Source organism: Triplophysa dalaica, chromosome 19 (genome assembly GCF_015846415.1).
Source record: "Triplophysa dalaica isolate WHDGS20190420 chromosome 19, ASM1584641v1, whole genome shotgun sequence".
In the NCBI taxonomy this organism is placed as follows: domain Eukaryota; kingdom Metazoa; phylum Chordata; class Actinopteri; order Cypriniformes; family Nemacheilidae; genus Triplophysa; species Triplophysa dalaica.
Genome location: NC_079560.1, coordinates 17,284,143 through 17,304,306, shown reverse-complemented (window position 1 = coordinate 17,304,306; position 20,164 = coordinate 17,284,143). Strand labels below are relative to the sequence as shown.

The following is a 20,164-nucleotide window of genomic DNA, read 5'->3' as shown; positions in this document are numbered from 1 at the left end:
CGTCACACTCCCATTACCCCTCGACCGCCGCAAGGAGGCGCTGTGGCCATGATTACAAACAAAAAATGACTTGGACAATTAACCATTCTTTCAGTTATTTATTTAAAAAAGATATTTCTTGCTGGAAATTGTAATGTAAAATAAGGTTCATGAACACACTTCTTGCAACAATTTAATGAAAAATTAAAATAAATTAAGTAGGAATAATGCTCTCGGACCATTAAAAAAAATGGACATAACAAGCAAATGCGAAACACAATAAAAGGATCTATTTGAACATCAAGATAATAAAAGCGATCATTTTAAAGCACATTAAAAGGTCTATTTACAATATTATACACAACTGTTTTTTTTTATTTAGTAACAGAGTATATGTGGGTAGGAAAAGTGTGGTTACACAACAGTAAATGTAGAAACAATCGTCAGATAATCAAAGATCATTATTATGTGTTTAAGTGTTAATAATGTTGTTAAAATGTTGTTAGGTTAGTGCACAAGCTCCAGCTGATTAGAAGTGAATGGTAACACCCCACTAACATAATATGCGATTCCAAGTGACAGCAGGGCAATAACAAGCAGAAGCAAAATAACTCTCCAGAAACCAAGATCCTCCACGAACTCCTGCCATGTGGTCCGGAAGCTGGAGAGCACGCCCTCGCTGTGATGCAAGTGCGGGTTGAGAAGAGAGTGATTTTCCATGGCACTGCACAAGATACAACAGATTGAATGAGAGGGGACACTTTATCAAACAGACTACTTTTTCATCCCATGACCTCATCAGACAGTTGTGTTGAATTATTATAGAAAACATGTTAAGTAGACGTTAAAGCAATTTCAGTGTGCTCTGTTTAATGCACATTTTGGCAGTATATCTTCCAGTATTCTACACAAATACAAACAGCATTGGAATAGTGCACATAGTAAACATAAGGTTCACTGCAAAAATATAAAAAGCAGTATTAAAGTGATTTGTTTTGAAGAAAAATTGAAAAGGGTAAGTACAGAAACAACAGAAAAATAATTAAGACTATAAAGTAAAGTATGTAAAGGGATCATATTGCACATTGGACATTTTGGGTTGAAGTAAAGTAAAAACTACATTAAGTGTAAACAGCTGGTATGGACAGAAGCACACAGTTTAGCAAGTGACCAGATAGTATTTCGCATTGACATTTCACAAGATTCGATGAATCTCACCTTTCATTCTCAGCAATGTGCATCTTTTCCAGGCTGGAATGTGAGCTACGGTTGAAGCCCTTCACTTCTTGTTCTTCAAGCCCCTCCAGCAAATGTAGCGCATCCTTGTTCACGCCACGTCTTTTGGCTAACACCAGTGGAGTTGCTCCATTGTGATTGCTGTTTACATTTTAAACAAAATTCTGTATTAAAAATCAAGTTAATATAAAATACAAACAAATGATTTATGCATGATTCTCATGTATAGTTATACAAGACTCTTAAGAGGACGTTACAATGTATTATAGATAATTACTCGCGATAAAAGAATAATGCGAACAAATAAATCTCTTTACAAAACCTGCGAGGGATGCACCGATCCGATACTCTGGATCGGAATTGAGGCCGATCCGGGTCTTTTTTGCTGGATCGGGTATCGGACTGACGGGTTCTCTTTAGTCCGATCCGTTGCGATACCCGTGGATGTTACTATAAAGCTTCATAAAGGACTAACTATCAGGAAATTACCATAAACGTTGTCATGCACTGTTTTCGATGTCATGTATTTCGATAGCTTTATGCGAGGAATAAACCAATATAGCATAATTATAAAACTCTGACCTCCGCTGGTGCGGTAATCTGTCAATCTCAATCCAGCATGCGTGTGTCCGGGAACAGTCAGGATCTTTCTCGTTCCAATGTTTTCAATATTCTTAATAATCACTAGATAATAGAGGGTGGTTTTGTTTAAAACACATTTTGCCGGAGACGGTACTCGCTGAGTGTAATGTTATTAGATTCAAGCACTGGAAGCGGTCTATGTTATGCGTCATTCATACATAACTTTAAACTTTAGGATGGATTCAATTTTCTATGATTTAAACAGATAACATATATATTCTCTTTGTGTTATAACTGTTTTGAACTTGGGAAGCAAAGATCCCCGCGACAACAGGATCATCTCTATCCGGGATGCTCGTGAGTGAAGCGGGTGCTTTAAGCGCATCATTCTGCGTCCAATGCGCATGACTTTAAATAACGTAGAAGCGAATGTATTAAGCGCATCATTTTGTGTCCAGGATGTGCATGAGCGAGTTTGGACACTTTTATAATTTGATAGCTTTGTGTAATAAACAGAAATTTATTTGTTAAATATTTTGTAAGTATCTGTGCTTTATGAGACCACATTTTTGTTTTGTTTGTATTTTTAAGTTTAATACAGCACTTAATTACATTTAAAAAAATCATACTCTTAAGTAAAAATACTTAAGTAAAGGAAAATGGTAGATTTTAATGTACTCATGGATTTAAAGTAAAAAAAAAAACCAATTTATTTATGGACTGTAGTGGAATAAGTATGATGTGATTCATACTGTAGGAAAGCATTTTTGTCCAAAGTCCTCTGATAAAGTACAGATAGTTTAAAATGTACTTGAAAGTAAACATGCTTAACTATTCATCTCTGGCAATAAAAGTTAAAATATGCAAGTCTACTTTGATCATGAAAAACAGTGCTAGTATCGGATCAGAATCGGAATCGGCCGATACGCAGAATTCAGATATCGAAATCGGATCGGAAAGGAAAAAGTAGTATCGGTGCAGTTAATCTACAACTTTGATTGATGGTTTAGCTTGGAATACAACACAAATTAGGTGGAATTTGATAAATAAGGTACCATGACACATTCACTGACCCGCAGAACTTTTGTCTGAAATGCAAAAAGACACTGACCAGATATCAATCTTGAGGCCGTTGGACACCAGGAACTGGATGGTATCTACATGTCCACACAAGTGCAGTGCCGTGTTACCCTGTGAGTCAGTGGCCAGCAGATCAGCACCGAATTTATGCAGCAGACGACATATCTCCACATCACCTCGAGCGGCAGCCAGATGCAGACCAGTCCGCCCACGACAGTCCCGTGTGTTGGGGTCAAAGCCTGACTCGAGCAGGTGTTTTGCATCTGTTAGTTCACCATCAATACAGGCCTGCAGCAGAGGAACGGTGGCCTGCAGGGAGTCATTGATGAAGACGTAGGACATTGTGCACAGGGTGTCTGTGAGTAAAAAAAATCTTTAATTACACATTTCATAAACAATTGTTAGACATGACACATCACAATGTAAATAATAGTACCATATCTGACCTAAAAAGTTTAAAGACATTGTACAAACTACATTAAGGGAATATTTAGAGCACATTAAATATTTGTCGTTTTAAAATTCACTTGTCATATCACAGGACTATTTATTAAAATGTAATGTGTAAATGAGTTTAAAGTTACTCCCCTTTAAAATAAAAATAAATAAAGCCCATTAATTTTTGAAAATTGAATTGAATACTGTGCATTTATTGTTATCAATTTATTGTTATATTGCATCATAATTCAGATGTGATTGTTTTCCCTGTCCATGTTTGTAATTGCATTTTCTTCTGAAATAAAAATATAAACAAAAATACATCCTTGACTACGCTAATGATATACGAGCAACAATTTAGGAAGGTTTACATGCAACAAACACACAGCAGACAATTTCCATACACAAGACTGTACATTTACTACGCAAATTGACGTTTTTTAGGAAATAAAGTATAGACTGTCACATAAAGGTTGTAATCACTGCATAGCTGTAACCTCTAGAAAACATGTAACTACTAAAAGTAGCTGAAATATGAAATTGTTTGTTTGTGGTCGTACAGGCTAACGTTGGAGTCTTAATCATACTAGCTAGCGGATTAGCCAAACTGGACTAAACCAAACCGATAAAACAAATTACATTTGCAAATCAACGACACAATTTAATAGCATTCTTTCTGAACAGAAGAGGTTTTATCAATACTTCACTGTCACTGATCAAAGGTTTACTATTAAATAATACGCTTCCAACCTGCGTTTTGTCTGCTTCGAGAAAAACAAATGAACGACGCCAAAATACGGAGAGTTAAAAGACTACATAAACTAGCATGCTATGGAATATTTTGGTGAAGTCTAACTTCCGGGCTAAACTGTGAGAACTGGTAAATGTAGTTTTTATTGTGATTTTTTATCATCAGGATGCCTGGGGTGAGAACACTATTATCCACGATGCAACGCGCTGTGTTTGTATCGCTGACTCTAAACGCCGATGACAGCACAGGATGGAGGCAGGTAAGAAATGTATAAATAAAAATCAGAATTTAAGGAGCAGTTTGTCGGTCTAATAACACGATTATGTTAAGGCGATGGTTTGGGTTAGAAAAGCATCGACTGCGCTTAAGGCAGATTTGTCTGTGTGTCTTCTACCAAAAAATCGTAACTGAGTTTCAAGTTTTCTCATTGTTCTCTAGTGGCCTATGTGCAAATCCTACTTTGATCTCATACCAAACAGAGTTCACCTGTCTGCCCACAGGAGTTGTCTTTGCTGCTGTTTTGTTTCTGATCCTTAATAATGATTACTGTGTTCGGGTTACACCTCTAACAAAACAGTATCATGGTAATACCATGTTTGTTGACATATGCTAACATATGGTTTCTTGGATATGTACCATGATTATACCATGTTTCTGGGCATGTACCATAGTTTGGAACATACATTGGAGTACGGTCTAAATTGTAACTCATTCTGTACCATGTACCACCATTTTGAAACAATTACTTACATCTTTGGTCAGAGGGGTTAGTTTTTTATACTACTAACGTTACCAACCTACCAGTATACACAGTATATTTTTGGTGTTTTGGTCATGTTAATTTTTATTAGGGTTTCATGGGCACTGCATGCATTCAGCCTGTGAAGCCATTGACTGTTGATATTTTCATTTATGATTTCAGTTCTAGCTACATATGAGAATCAAATCAACGTTTTGTCTGAGTTCTTAGAAGAAGACTTTCCAGACACAGATGAGCCAGTATGGATTTTGGGAGCATGTTACAATAAAACAAGTAAAGCCTCTATTTTCCTAATGCAATTCAACCAGTCAGATCTGAGTTAACTTTATTTTTCCATTTGAGATGGATAGCTTCATTTCAGGGCGGAAGTGCATTTTCAGATTTTAACTGAAGATCATGAGGGCACATGAATTTTAAAAAGAAAATGACCCACATTGATAAGCTATGTACTATAAACGCTGCAATGTTTCATGAAATTTTTTTTATCATTGTGAACGCACTACTCACACTATTTATACTACAGAATAGTAGAATAGTGTATACATGCGCAATTTGGGAAACACCTGTGGTGACATTGCTTACATATGTTGGCAAAAATAAAGCACATTTTTTTCACTGACATTTTAAAACCATTTTAAGAAATTGCCCATATAGTTCAGAAAAATTGGCATTAAATATGAAAACTACTTAAAATTGAATTTTCTGTTCAAATGAGGTTTACTTTTTTATTCCTCATGTCACCTTTTCCAGTGAATGCAGAGCTGCTCTCAGATGTGCGATCAAGACTGTGGTTTACGTACAGAAAAAAGTTCTCTCCAATAGGTAAGTCTGACCAGATCAGGTTTTGTGTTTTTTGTCTTGACCGAGTGAAGTGGATCTGAAACGCAATAAAACCAGGACTTGATCATCGGCTGTTGACAATATGACAAGCTCACTGAGTCAGTACTCTATGAAAGGCACTTCATTTGTCTGTGGTCTGTAGGAGGAACAGGCCCTTCATCAGATGCAGGATGGGGCTGCATGCTACGCTGTGGACAGATGATTCTTGCACAGGCTTTGCTCTGCAGGCACCTCGGACGAGGTAAATGAACGTCTACCAGATAAAAGGATTGTGTTATACTTTACTACTTATACTTTTTAATAATAAGCTGGCCGACAGTGTTGCATACTGCTGTTGGAAACATTTCTCACAACAATACCGTAGATTATTTCTATGATCTAATCAAATATTAGATATTATATTAGGATCATAGTATTCCATTCCAGCTGCAAAACGTTGAGAAGCCAACTCATTTTTTTGTCTGCATTTATAAATGAAAAACACCTGCTCCCAAGTATATAATGATTTCATTTGGTCGTAAAGGAATGTGCATTTCTGGTGTAAGTACTTTATTAAATTCCTTACGTCACTGTATGTTCTAGACTGGCGATGGGATCCAGAGAAACATCAGCCCAAAGAGTACCACCGTATCTTGCACTGCTTTCTTGACAAGAAGGATAGTTGCTACTCCATCCACCAGATGGGTGAGGCGAATTCAGTATTCAAAAGCCTTCAATCAAATTGAAAATATGGTATTTATCATGGGACACATTTTAAGAAGTATATATATTTATCATATTTTTAAATAAAAGTGTAAAAAAAATACAACGTTAAATATTTTTATGATTAATATCAAGTATATACTGTATGTATATACTTAAATGCTCTAAAACGACATTCTGGAATTTTCATTCAGGCTTTAACGGCCATTTACACAAGAACGTTTTCAACTGAAAATGCGAAAACATTTACGCGTTTTGGCTGTCCGTTTACACGGAAACGGCGTTTTAGGGGACTGAAGACGCAAACCTTTGAAAACGGGTCTCAAAGTGCAACTTTTTGAAAACGCTGCTGTTTTCGTTTCCATGTAAACTACAAGACTGAACTTTCGGAAAACAATGACGTCGCGCGAGTATAGCCAAAACATGAGCTCTCGCTACTCGACTATTAACGTTTCCCCAGCAAAATGTGGATTTGCTTCACCAATAACACCAGCGGAGACACACTATTTACATTCGCTAGGCTTTAAACTCACATATACGTCGACCAACAGTATTATAAAGCCCTTTTGGCTTATAACTGTGTATGTGTATGTGCAAAGGTACGTCCTTTTTCTTTACACAACAACATCATCACCATCCACTGGCCTGGCGTGCATACTACAGCAGTTTTATCCATTTTCCTGGATCCCTGTAAATGCAGATCGTTTTGATAAAGGTGTGATGTGTACGTGAAACTTTTCAAAAACGCAAAGGAAAGACTTTTCTGTTTCTCACTGTGTAAACGTGCCCTAAGAGACTGAAAACAAACTCACTTGTATTATTCAAGCCATTGTAAGCATAGATGGAGCCGTAGCACTTCGTCTGACTGATTGTTTACATTGCTAAAAGCAGCAGAAGAAATAGCATTGTGGCAGAAACACTGACAACTTCTCAGGAATGATCTGCATTGACATCCACCGGATCTGAGCCAAAGACAGAGACAAGTGTGTTATTACACACCTGATATTTTCTGCAAAGTCAGTAAAACATACCAATCACTGAGACATTCTGTAATTCATGTTGTTTTTGTGACCCGGATCATGTTGTATTTAAATGTTTTGTTCTACTGTTTCAGTATCTTGTTGGTTTAAATACAACTCATTGTGAAACACAGACTCTCAATGTGATTGTTGAATTTTGTCTGTTCTGTGTTCCACATATGTAGCCCAGATGGGTGTTGGAGAGGGCAAGTCTGTTGGAGAATGGTATGGTCCAAATACAGTGGCACAAGTGCTCAAGTAAGTCAGTTTTGCTACTAAAGTTTTTATTGGGTTCATGATGTATAATTGTCAAGTGTCCTTGTTTTTGTTTTTAGTTCATGACACTTTGGTCATTATTTAATCACTGGTATGTTGTTGTAAACCCATATGAATTTTTCTTTTTGGAAGAAAAACATAGCTCTAGAGTGAAAACAAACGATCACAAGGGTTTATCATGCTCATATTATATTTTATACAAATTGAGAATTTATGGGAATTTTTCGGTCAACAATGACATAAATTAGATTTTATTTCTATAGCGCTTTTCTCAAATTTTCAGTTTTGCAAACTAACGTTAAATATAGACAGTAGTAAGAGAAGTAATGTTTTTCTCAATACTGTGTACACACCGATAAAACTTAACAGAAATTGTCTTAACTTCTCATTTTGTTTATCATAGATGTAACAATGTCAGGTTTGTCACAACAAATTAGAGTGTTAAAAAATAAAACAGAATTTTATTTTCTTGCGAACTGTCCATTTAATACTTGACATTCTTTTGCCTTTAGGAAACTTGCTTTGTTTGACGATTGGAATCCTTTGGCTGTGTATGTGTCAATGGACAATACGGTTGTTCTTGAGGACATCAGTAAGTGTTTTTTCTCTAGACTAGAAAGCCCTAATTGTAATTAAGTCAATTTGTTATTCTTGATTTCGGTCTTTTCTTCTCCACCCTGCATTTATTTCGACACCTACTTACTCTATACCAGAGAAACAGTGTCGTCAGCCAGGCCTAGAGAGCAGACCCAGGGCTGGTCCCTGCGGCCGGAGTGAGGTTTCTGTGTCAGGCCAGAGCTGTTCAGAGGGCCAGAGATGCCATCAATCACAAGAGCCCTTGGACTGGAGGCCCCTGCTGCTGGTGATTCCTCTGCGGATGGGCATTAACAACATCAACCCTGTTTATATTCAGGCCCTCAAAGTATGACACAGTTGTTACCTCTTGACGGGATTAGATATGGGTATATAGGTCATGAAGTATTTTTTAACCTCACTAATGATAATAACTCTGTTCTGCATCCAAATATCAACAAGTAGAGGCCAAAAGTGATGTCTGGGAGGGCATATTTCTACAATGTTTATCCCCTAAAATATGACTTATGTGGGACAAAATGGACAAAACACTAGTTTGCTGGTTTTATTCATGTATGCAAAAAAATGCATAGAAAACAAAACAAACGCACCAAATAAAGCAAACACTGATGACATTTTAAATATTATTATTTTTTGCTGATCCTCTTGTGTATTAATATTCTGTAGTCATTCTGCTGGGTCTTAACTCAGAAAGCTTTGTGGCACGTTTTTTGGCCAAGGCGTTGCTTGTTGCGTTTAACACAACTACACAACATACAGAAGATTTTTAATAGACTGTGAAGATTTTCCATGGACATCAAATCCCTTTTGGCCATTGGTGTTGGAATAAGACAATCAGTTTTATGTTGTTTAAATTTCAGTACTTCATGTTTTCCAGGAGTGTTTTAAAATGCCTCAGTCATGTGGCGTTTTGGGAGGAAAGCCCAATCTGGCCTATTATTTTATTGGAGTTATTGGTGAGTTGGCTTTATAATTGCTTTCTGAATGCAAGTATATGTCTTGCCATTATTTGTAGTAGTAAAACTGCACACTCAATAATGAATCCTCAATGTCAGATTCAGCAATGACGTTGCATTTTTTAAAATGGTTGCAAGCTATGGCAATAAAAATAAACAAGAACGATTATTCAAGAAATGTGTGGTATTGTGCTTTGATGGTGTGTTTTGCCCTGAGCAGATGATGAGTTGATCTATCTGGACCCTCACACCACCCAGCAGGCCGTGGAGTCTGAATCTGGGATTGCTGTGGATGATCAGAGCTATCACTGTCAGAGGACTCCACACCGCATGAAAATCACTAGTCTGGACCCTTCTGTTGCACTGGTGAGGCGCTTTCTCACGTGTTCATGTTTTGAAGGTCATGTGTAAGATTTAACCCGTTGTCAAAATGGTAGCAAATCATCTCTGGAAATGTCCTGTGAATGTGAAGTAGGTTCCCTGATCCTTTATGAAGCAGATTGAAGATGTTTTAATAGAAAAATGAAAGTAAATGTGTTTGTCACCAGGGGTTTTTCTGCGGGAGTGAGGAGGACTTTGACAGCTGGTGTAACCTGGTTAAGCAGGTATAACTTTGACATGACTCTGTCTCTGCCTGTTGTCATCACTTACATGTTAATGTGAGATGCTCTCTTCATACGTTTTACCTTGCTCTGTTTTGCTGTGATTTAAAGGAGCTCCTCAAGAAGAATAACTTGTTTGAGCTGGTAGAGAAACATCCATCTCACTGGCCTCCGTTTGTTCCCCCCACCAAACCAGAGGTGCAGACCACAGGAGCAGGTAATGCTTTTTACTCAGTGATCTGTTTCAGGCTGTACTGCTTTTCACTGTAAACTTGCATTCAGGTCTTAATCCATTCTTGTATGGTATGCTCACAGTAAAATCCCATTGAACAACATGACCAAGTCGACCCTATGTTTTTTACTTTAAAATGTGTTTAAAAGTTTAATCTTCTGTGCTTGCTTTATAGAGTTCATTGAGTCTCCAGACAAGCTTTTTGAGTCAGAGGAGGAGTTTGAAATCCTCAACGTGTGATCTCGGCCCCACTCAGTTAAGTTGACCAATGAGAGTCCTGGCTGAGGAGGCATCACAAACGTTCTTCTGCTCCACGCCGCACAAGTGCCTCAGATCAACACCAAGCACACAATAATTACTCAACACAAAATTAAGCAAACAATGGCAAAACAACAGCCAGGACAATACAAGGCCAACAGATAAGCTGTTTTTATATATGAGCCTGTTCAGTTTTCATTTTATCTGCATTTAGCAGGAAAAAGCAAGCCAAGGATATCTGTAGCAACTTTGTGTGACATTGAGCTTCATTTGGAGGCCTTATAGAGACTTGTTTTTAATTATCCCAAAAAATTTAGGACTGTCAAATTGCATGAACTTTATCATACTGTACCATGGAGCAGTGAAGGAAATGCATGAGGATGATACTGTATCTTTACAACCTCAACACACACTACCTCCTGACTGCAGGAGATGGTGAATATGCAGACATCTTGTATTCAGTGTTATTCAAGGAAAACATAACCTAAAAGTGCCTCTCTCTTTGACATATTTATGTTTTTCTAAATGGTAAAGGTGACGTTTCCTTTCCTTGTTGATGGGATGATTTTACCCAGCCCTGCACACTTGTGTAAATATGGCTTTGTATTAAGATATTTAAATGTTTAAGAAGTCTTGGAGTGGTCCTATCACTTTAAAAAAAAAAATAAACTATAATGCTAGCTAAATATGAGTCCTTTTTATATTTTATATACATTATATTGGTGATTTGTCTCAGGTCAAATCAAGACTGTTGGTTAATGTTTGAAATGAAAGAAGCTATTTAATGCTTATGTTAGTAATATTAACTGACTAGCTGAAGTACAATTGCTGTCAGTAGGAATTTCTGGATTTGTATTATATGAATAAAATGGATCTTCTATTTTTAGAAATAGTCACACCTGAATGCTCTTTCTGTCCAGTGGAGGGCAGCATCTCTCATATGAAGTGTAGATCATGTAAGCAAATGTTGGGTGTATCTAGAAGTCTTAACATGCCCACAGCAATGTTGCATCATACTGGAAATGATAAATCACAAGCACACAACTCAGTCAGGGATACCTTGGCACTTTTTTTATTGCAATAGCTCTATTACAAGCAAAAACTCAATCTGATAAATATACACCAAAAATAAAATATAAAAATGTGAAACTGACCAAAGAAAATCTCAAAACAGCCTCATTCTGAAAACAACCGAAGGAGGTACCGTGTAGCATGTTGACAAGAGAAGGGATATAAAAAATTACAATATTTACAAAGGAAGACGGCGCTGATAATGGTTCTCTTCAGTCGTTATCATCAACATGTTTCAGCCCAATCGCAAACTTTCAGCAAAAGTGAGCACTGACCAAATGAAATGCAAATCGTCAACACAGACTCTCCACATCATTTTTTTCCCAACTCTTCCTTTTTAATCATCGAAAGAAGGCAAACAACTCGGCACAATATCAGTATCCCCAAACTATAACCTCAGTAGAGCCCCTAGTACAAAAAACACAAGCTTGATTATTTTTCCAGGCTGTCACTGTAGTTATTGTGTAGAAAAACGCCCAAGAAACGGTATACTACTGTTTTTTTCTCCATTTCACATTTTACTTACATTAAAGCAACGCAATATCATGACACAATAGCATGACACAAAAGCTAGTCAAAGAAAGAAAGCGGCCATTTGGCCGCTACTGAAACGAATGGAAAAATTCACTGACGTGTCCCAACATCATCTGGACTACTACTGTAAAGCGTACACATCTTACTACACAGCTTTCAACCACAACCTCAACCCAACATGTCTTCATATAAAGCTTTCAGGTACAAGCAAAAAAGCAAATAATTCTTGGTAAAGAAAGCCCAAGAGTTGAGGGTAAAACAGGTGGTTTGAAGTTATATATACACTGAATTCCCCCTCTCAGTAAGTACTATATTCATACGACCAGCGATGCACTATACAAACTGTCCCGCAAACAGTGAACGTCACTGCGTAAAATGTAATAAATAAATAAATTAATAAATTAAACAAAACAACAGGATTTACTGTGTGGGTAATGCAAAGTAGCGTGAAGTTTGTACAGTTCCAGCTTCCTGCTGTAATGTGGCAGTTTTAAGACTAGTAGTGAAATGCGAATAAGTTAACTTCAAGAAATAGTAAACAATTCTTTGTTTTGTGTCCAGTGGCTACATCAAGGCCTAAAAGTCCTCCAAATCTATGTAAACAATGTTGCATTGCGTTTAAATGTAGACTGAAAAACCATAAGTATGTGGTCATGGAAATCTTGGTACTTTGCATCTCAATTGACCTCAAAGTCGTCAATACTTGATATCGCACTAATACAGGCAAGGCTAAAAGGATTTTTTTTAGTATTTTTTTCTACGCCATGAACAGGAGGTAGCATCCAGAAAACACTGTGTCATGTAAAAAGTGCTCATAGAAAAGTGTCTATACTTGTTTTTAAGCTTTGCATTGGTCAAAATGGTTGGACTTTTGAATTCATCCAATTCAGGTTTGAAAAACGGTATCGTAAGGAGATGTTTTCATACACTATAAAGCCAACCGAAAAGTAAATAAAATAAAGTGGTCTTCATAGAAGTGGTCCGTGCAACAAAATAAAACCCTTTTCCAGTATAAGCACTGCAACTCAATGCTCCCTGAAAAATATTAATTTACTTTATATAAATAAAAAAATCAATATAACTGAGTGCGATGTGTGGCGAGTGTCTTGAGGAGTGGGGGGTTATGGGACGGCACTGCTTAGTACCTGGCTCATTATACAAAATGTTATTCAATATACAAGCTCCTCCTATTTACACAGATCTATCCGATTTTGGGTGGAGAAACGTAAACCTGTAACATAAGAGCTATGATGCACTTTAAATAAGGTACAAACACATCAACAAATAAGTGCTAGACGTCTGGAGCTCACAGTTCTGTAAACCCGCTGTAGTAAACAAGACCAAAAAGATTAACGTTCCTTCAGAAACAGACAAATGAACCAGTTGTTGAGGCAGTTATGTGGGAAATCCAGAGCGTAAGAGGTTGTGCAGTTTCTCAGTCTTTGTTGTTGGAGGTCTGAGGAAGAAGCGACGGCTTACTCTTCGCCATTCCAGAGTTCACTGGACTCTAAATGTTTCGATTCCCCCCGGGGAACATCAGCATGTGACTCAGTCAATCTACAAGGGTAAGGATAAATCACACATTATTAAATGCATCAGTGTTCATATATACAGTAGTTTTTAACACTTCATTTAACTCACACATATACTGTAACAATTTTCCAAATTTTCCAATTGTTATCAACAGCAAAAATTCATGAATTGCATCCATACCATATAAAATTAGGAAGCAATTAAAAGTCACCTCCTGGCATACTGCAATCCCACAAACTGTTTCGATTGATAGTACTAGGCTAAGACTGACCAATCAAAATGATGATGGGCGGAGCTTGTTTAGGACCAGGGCCAAGGGGCCTCAAGACAGATATAACAAGAAAAGCTTATGTCATTTGACCATACATTCACTACTATCTACTTCTGTCCATCATAGTTATTGTATTAGATGCTACTGAATCTTATCATATCCAGTATTGTTTAAAGAAAAAATATAAATGGGTATGTCTGTCATTTGAAAATCAAGAAATTTTATATTTCCACATTTTGAGAATGGTTAGATAGTTCTAGTTTGAAACAGTCTGGGGGAAACAGCTGTAATTCTTTCTTGATAAGATTTGTTTTAACTTTATTTTCATAATCCCAAATTCTTAGAAGTTTAAATTTTACGTATATCTACCGTGAAATACTCATCCAGTAAAAATTATATTATATTGAGTTTAGAGAGAATGTTTTATTTAAACCATTACGCACAATACACAAGTGATGAATATTTTTTTGGTAACTCATCATAATGAGGTAGAATTTGTTGACATCTAACAATGAGTTATATAGTTTGTAAGCATTTATTGTTCCAAGTTGATGTTAATATTAATTAATAAAAAAATTAATGTTCATGTTAGTTTACTGTGCATTAACTTGTGTTAACATTTACACCTTTTGATTTTAAATTCTACAAACTAAGACAAATAAATGCTGTAAAACTGTTGATGATTGTTAGTTCATGTTGGTTAGTGCACTAACAAATACAACCTTGTTGTAAAGTGTTACCTATTCTTTTGTCCTTGTTGTTGTTGTTTAGTAACAACAGAAAAAATCACCACAGTTGTTATAATAACTATGCATTGAAAATTGTAAAACCGTTTAGGTTACTTGTCAGATTACTACTGCATGCTAGTGCTAGTGCTAGTGCATGGTAAGTACACTAATTTTAAGCACTCAAAGAGATAGTTCACCCAAACATGAAAGTTCTGTCTTATTTACTCACCCTCAGATTGTTCCAAACTTCTTTGTTCTGCTAAACACAAAGATATTTGGAAGAATATCAGTAACCAAAAAGATGTCATGGCAGTTGCCAAACGGATATCATGGCAGTATATAGGGGATGGGGGATGAGATCTGTTTAGTTACTGACAGTTTTCCAAGTATCTTCCTTTGTATTCAGCACAGCAAAGAAAGTATACAGGTTTGGAATCACTTGAGTAAATAATGACAGAATGTTCATTTTAGGGTGACCTATCACTTTAAGGAACTACATTTTCAATATCCTTCCCCCATCAACGTAAAAAGCAGATGAGCAGACAAAAAGAAATAAAAATGTGACTGTTGCTAAATGTGCAGAACCAAAGGAATAATTTGAGACACTAGATACTCAAAACACATTATTCTAAAGAAGTGCTACAATTTGCAGGTATAGATCTGTAAACCTGATAAAGCAATATAAACGTTGCCTCATAAAGGTTGCCATCTGGTGTGAAGACAAGAGTATTTTCTGCAGCATGCATGTGGGTTTCTTTAATAGCATACTTGCAAATCACAACTCTGTGTCTACACAGTCGCTCTGTCCTCCTTTTCCCAGTGAATTTCAAAGTGCAAAACAAACGTTAAATCATATTCAATAAGTTCAATTCAGATAAATCTATGAGAAAATATATTAAATGTCTCTTAAAGGCATAACAAATCTGTACTTTCATATTTTTTATCACAACTATAACTGCGTCATGTTCAATAGACAGTCCTCAGCTGAAGTCTCTGTAAAAAAGGCTCATATCATTAAAACAACAGAGAAACAAGATAGATTTGCCAAGATCATAATGTAAAAACGTTAAAGCTGTCAACTTTACATGTTACATATTGCACTGTTTGGTTTCTCTGCACAAAACTGTTGTCTCCAGTCTTTGTTTTCTTTTCAAGTCAGACACAGGAATGTTAGGTGGTTAGTTGCTGCCATTTATCTTGTAGCATAATGGGAGACATAAATACAACCAACCTTTTGAGGCAGTGGCATGTCCTCCTGACATGGAGAAGTCTATACCAGCATAGGCTTCGCTCTCTTGGAGGTTACTGTGAGCTGGGTGCGAAGGGGGCGTGTCGTGTGTCACCCTGGGCACTTGTCTCAGGTCCAGAGCGATGTAGTTGAGGTAGCTGGATGAGGTGTTCTGGCATGTTCCTCCGGCGGCAGAGTTTGCAAAGTCAGGAGAGGCCTCCGAGTGCGACCACATGCTATCGAAGGAGGTGGAGTTTTGCCATCTGCTAGCTTCGGGGAGATTCTGATCAGCTGAGAGCCTGATACTGCAACCGCTAGCAGAGGAACCAGGTGAGGGGATGAAAGTCTCAGAACTGTGCCGTCTCCTGCCCTGCGGGTCGGCCCTGATAATCTTGGGCTCGGATGGGCCGTGAGGAAGCCGTTCGGAGATACAGAGATGCTGCATCATTCTCGAGGGACTGTCAGCATCTCCACAGCCACTGTGAATTTTCTCGGGAACGAAATTTGCCGACGCCTGGCTGTAAGAGCATACTGAGGGCCGGGCGTAGTTGGGGGGGTTCCATGGAGCAACAAGCGAGTGACGTGGGGGGCGGTCCTTTAAGAGACTGTCTATGTTCAGGCCTAAGTAGTCATGGTCTGGTGAGGAGCAGCACATCTGGTAGCAGGGCTGAGAGGGCGGCGGGGTGGAGGGGAAGTTCACAGCAGATGGGGACACAGTAGTGTGGGAGGCACGAAAATTCATGTGGATGTAATCTCCAGGACTAGGTGGGCTTGTGGGCTCAGCAGGGGACATGGGAATGTATCCGCTCTTTTCACACTTCTCTCGGGAAGGAGCTTTGTAGGAACGTGGCAGAGAGAAGTAGGAGCCCTGGGATTTCTGACCTTCAGGTGAGTACTGGGAAAAGCCTTCCGCCACTGTAATTTGGGACATGTCCATGTAGTCATCATACTCGGCCTGTTGTCTGTTAAAGGGACTGTCACCGGGGAGCATCATCATGTAGCCATATCTGTCCGCCTGCTGTGAGGAACAGGCATGAATGTCCAGGGTGGCAGGGTGGTTTACTCTGGGTTGCATAGGGATGTAATCTGTGTGAAGAGAGGGAGTCGTGGTGTACATCATGGGCATGTAGCCGTCGTCTTTAGGCAGTTTCTTCTGACACTCAGAGCTGAGCAAGGGAGGCTTGTTTGGGTGATGTAATTCAGAGTAAGACTTATAGGCTGACTTCAGCAGGCACGAACAAACCTGGTGTCGTTTTGACTCCACAGGACTTGATTCATCTAAAGAAGATGCGGTTTGCGTTGCTTTTTGCTGCGTGACGCCTAAACCGCTGCCCAGCTTTGGCTTGGAGGAATGTGCTAGCTTGAGAAAAGTCTGTTCCATGTAACTGCTCTCCTCCTCAAAGGTCCTGGCTCCATCTTTATGCCAATCCATAGCCATGTATTCCGTCAGCCGGTAATCTTCCCTAATAGGCGGCGTGTTGCCGTGGGATTCAGGGGTGGTGCAGCTTGCATGAAAGTACCTGAAGTCACATGGGCTCGGGCAGAATTCATCTGAGGAGTTAAAGCCTCCGTCACTAGGGGAGCCACATATAGAGGAGCTTGAGGGGCGGGTGTGCGTGTCAGAGGCAGAGCCGTGCCCGCTGCTGCTGGACACACTAATGGGGCTGGTGGCAGATAGGAAGTGAGACACAGGAAGTGAAGCAGAGCGAGTGTGATGGGTTGAACCGGGTGAGGCGTGGGCACAGCAGCTACCACTTTCCTCACGCCCCACACTGAGAACGGGGGTGTTTAGCTGCACCAGACTGCCTGTACCAGAGCTGAGTGGCCGGTCCTGGGTGCCTTCGCCCTCACTGGAGGTCCGATAACGTTGGCCCCTACCTCCTTTAGTTTTCCCTGTAGGTGGTGTGCCCGTCATCGATTCGGTCCTGGAGTGTCGCTGGAGCCCAGTCTGGCTAGGAGGAAGGTTGCCGTGATGCCTCCGTGTGGTGATGAACGGTATGGGGTTTGAACCAGAGGACTGGCTTTTGCTCCTTGGCCTGAAGTCAGGAAAGGCCTTCAGAGCCTTCATGGTGTCCAAAATTGTCTCGTGCATATTCTGCGCCACCACGGAGTCCTCGACTTGCACCCAGATTTCGCCGGGGCCAATGGAAGAGGAGCGGCCGACTTCGATGAAGAAGAAGCTCTCCGAGTGGCCGCAGCGGCGAATGTTCATTAACGGCAGGTTCACAGCGGGCGTCTCCGAATTCAGCTTCACCAGGTGAATAGTCTTGGCGGAAAGGCACAGACGGTACACCCCCATTAGATTCTTGGTCTGACCCAACCCCTTGGGTTTAACGTTGACCTGCCACACCTCCTTAAAGATAGTACCTGGCGAAATCGTCCCGTAACCATCATCAAGTTCGTCATTGTCTAGCTGCCCCTTTTTGCCCTCGGTCATAAGTTCAGTGAGGGCCAAATACCAGTCTTCCTGCTCATGCTCATTTTCCGCCACCACTGCAAAGTACTCGTCTTTAGTATAAAGTGCAATGAGGTATTTGTTCTTAGCATCTGCCCTCTTATTGACAGTAAAACACTGGGAAAGATAAATGACCCTCTTCGCAGGGCATGTCACCCCGGACGCTGCGGCTTTAAGGGCATTTCGGAATTTCTTCTCGCTGTCATAGTACTCCAACCGACTGGGCCCCAGGTTGCTTGGGCCCCTCAGGACGAAAAACCTCTTGTGGCCATGCTTTTGTTTTCGGAGATATCCACACTTCCATATGTCCCTGTCTATGCCACCGGAGCAGACGGCGGCAGCGGCGAGGGCAGCAGCTGTGGTATCAGCACTGAGTACACGGCAGAAGGCAGAGTCATACACTTTATACTGGAGGGGAGGCAGATTCTTCCTTAAAACAGCATCCTGTGGGATACTCTCATCCGGAAACAGGTGATGCACTTTAAAATGGTAAGGCGGATGATACCTTCTCTGTGGCTGAGAATGAGAGGAGGCCGTTGAGTGCAAACGGGAGCCGCTGTTATTGATTGAGGAGGAGGAGGTGGAGGACGGAGGCTCCCCGGCAGCACAAGAGACGTCGCCGTTGGTCGCGGCCGTTTTGGTGACAGTGCGACGCGGTTGCGCCTCCAGCGTCAACATGACGCCGTGATTCGATAAACGTGGCCGTTCTTCCATGGGACAATGCGATGAAAGGTCACTTTACCTCCGCTTTACACCGACGCGCGGCCCATTTTTCTGGCTGCGGGTCTGTGGCTCCGATAGAAACGCTGGTTCGAGTAATCCGCTCCGCCTTCCGATTTATCGTCCCTGTGATTATTCAGCACGACGAAACGCTGCGTCTTCGCAATGCCTCCATCGTCCCTCGCTGCCATTATAAATCTTTATTTCCCCGCTTCACTCATGGTGGCTACACATCACTACAGCCCAGCGAAAACATCACGTGATGCGCGCGTCAGCGCACGGCTCGGGGTGAACGGGGACAGTCTGCCCTTCTGATTTGTGCATACGCAGAAAATGCCGCGATTGATGGGATTCTAAACCAATGCATGCCGTCGAAACAGCAGCCTCGGTCTGCTGATTGGAGGGAATGACTGTCGTCCGCCTATGTTTGCAGTCTGTGTTGCTAAAATAAATATATTTGTAACGAGAATGAAGGATGGAGCTCAAAGGAGAGATAATGCAGTGCAGAATGAAAGGAGCACGTAATCGTCATCGTTTATTGTACATTTATTGTATGTAATAAAACAACGCTAGATGAATAAATAGTACTGCAATGGCTACATAATGTCTTTTAATCACTGGTAGGCGCATCTGTTTGACCGCGCAGACAGATTTATTTATTTATTTATTTATTTGTCTATAGGCTACTACTCGTGCATTTTTGGACAAGCCTATGTTATAATCAGTCTTTACTGTTAACATTTTCTAAATTAGTATATATATAAGGAGAGAATAAATAAATTAAACAATTGCAACTTTGGAAATTATGGCTTTTAAGAAATGCATAACATTTGATTTACACACTGAAGCACGGACAACATGGAGAGATTTGAAATAACACACTGTATTACAGTGAAAATCTAATGCTAATTAAAACGGAGAGAAAACAAAACAAATTATATTAAATAAAATATCCAGACACATTAAAGTGAGAAAAATGAAATGTCACTACATTTATTCCATTACCATATCTATGTAGTCGTTTTCTTTGTTTAATGCAGGCAAATAATTTGGCCTTTCTAAAACACAGTAACATCGTTTAGGCCTAAGTGATCACAGAAAAGCTTCTCAGAAGTTGTTAGTCTATTAAACTGCAACTATACATAGCCAAGAATCCAACTCGTGCCATCACATTACTTCTTAAGACTGCATTTGGGTGGGATAGTAGCCTTCAGATGCACGTCTGACAGTCCAAATTTTGGTCTTTGCTCTTTAATCAAATATATTTATAAATATGTCAATTTTTAATGTTGTGTAGTTGTGTTTGGAGTGTAAACGGA

General features: G+C 39.5%; 3 protein-coding genes across 3 annotated transcripts; 1 reads left to right on the top strand and 2 right to left on the bottom strand.

Moving 5' to 3' along the window:
- Nucleotides 1-83: 83 nt before the first annotated feature.
- Nucleotides 84-4,213, bottom strand: ankrd46a (ankyrin repeat domain 46a). Its single transcript, XM_056731347.1, has 4 exons — nt 4,066-4,213; nt 2,909-3,233; nt 1,198-1,356; nt 84-703 (listed from the first exon to the last, which is right to left on the bottom strand). Exons 2-4 carry the CDS (start codon nt 3,217-3,219, stop codon nt 487-489), a joined length of 687 nt encoding a protein of 228 aa, XP_056587325.1. The 5' UTR covers nt 3,220-3,233; nt 4,066-4,213; the 3' UTR covers nt 84-486.
- atg4a (autophagy related 4A, cysteine peptidase) lies at nt 4,197-10,991 on the top strand. Its single transcript, XM_056731342.1, has 13 exons — nt 4,197-4,325; nt 4,989-5,099; nt 5,577-5,648; nt 5,809-5,907; nt 6,249-6,350; nt 7,573-7,645; nt 8,176-8,255; nt 8,377-8,585; nt 9,135-9,213; nt 9,434-9,579; nt 9,762-9,818; nt 9,927-10,032; nt 10,223-10,991. Exons 1-13 carry the CDS (start codon nt 4,316-4,318, stop codon nt 10,285-10,287), a joined length of 1,209 nt encoding a protein of 402 aa, XP_056587320.1. The 5' UTR covers nt 4,197-4,315; the 3' UTR covers nt 10,288-10,991.
- Nucleotides 10,992-11,354: 363 nt separating this feature from the next.
- irs4a (insulin receptor substrate 4a) lies at nt 11,355-19,338 on the bottom strand. Its single transcript, XM_056731318.1, has 2 exons — nt 15,674-19,338; nt 11,355-13,467 (listed from the first exon to the last, which is right to left on the bottom strand). Exons 1-2 carry the CDS (start codon nt 18,837-18,839, stop codon nt 13,463-13,465), a joined length of 3,171 nt encoding a protein of 1,056 aa, XP_056587296.1. The 5' UTR covers nt 18,840-19,338; the 3' UTR covers nt 11,355-13,462.
- Nucleotides 19,339-20,164: the final 826 nt, after the last annotated feature.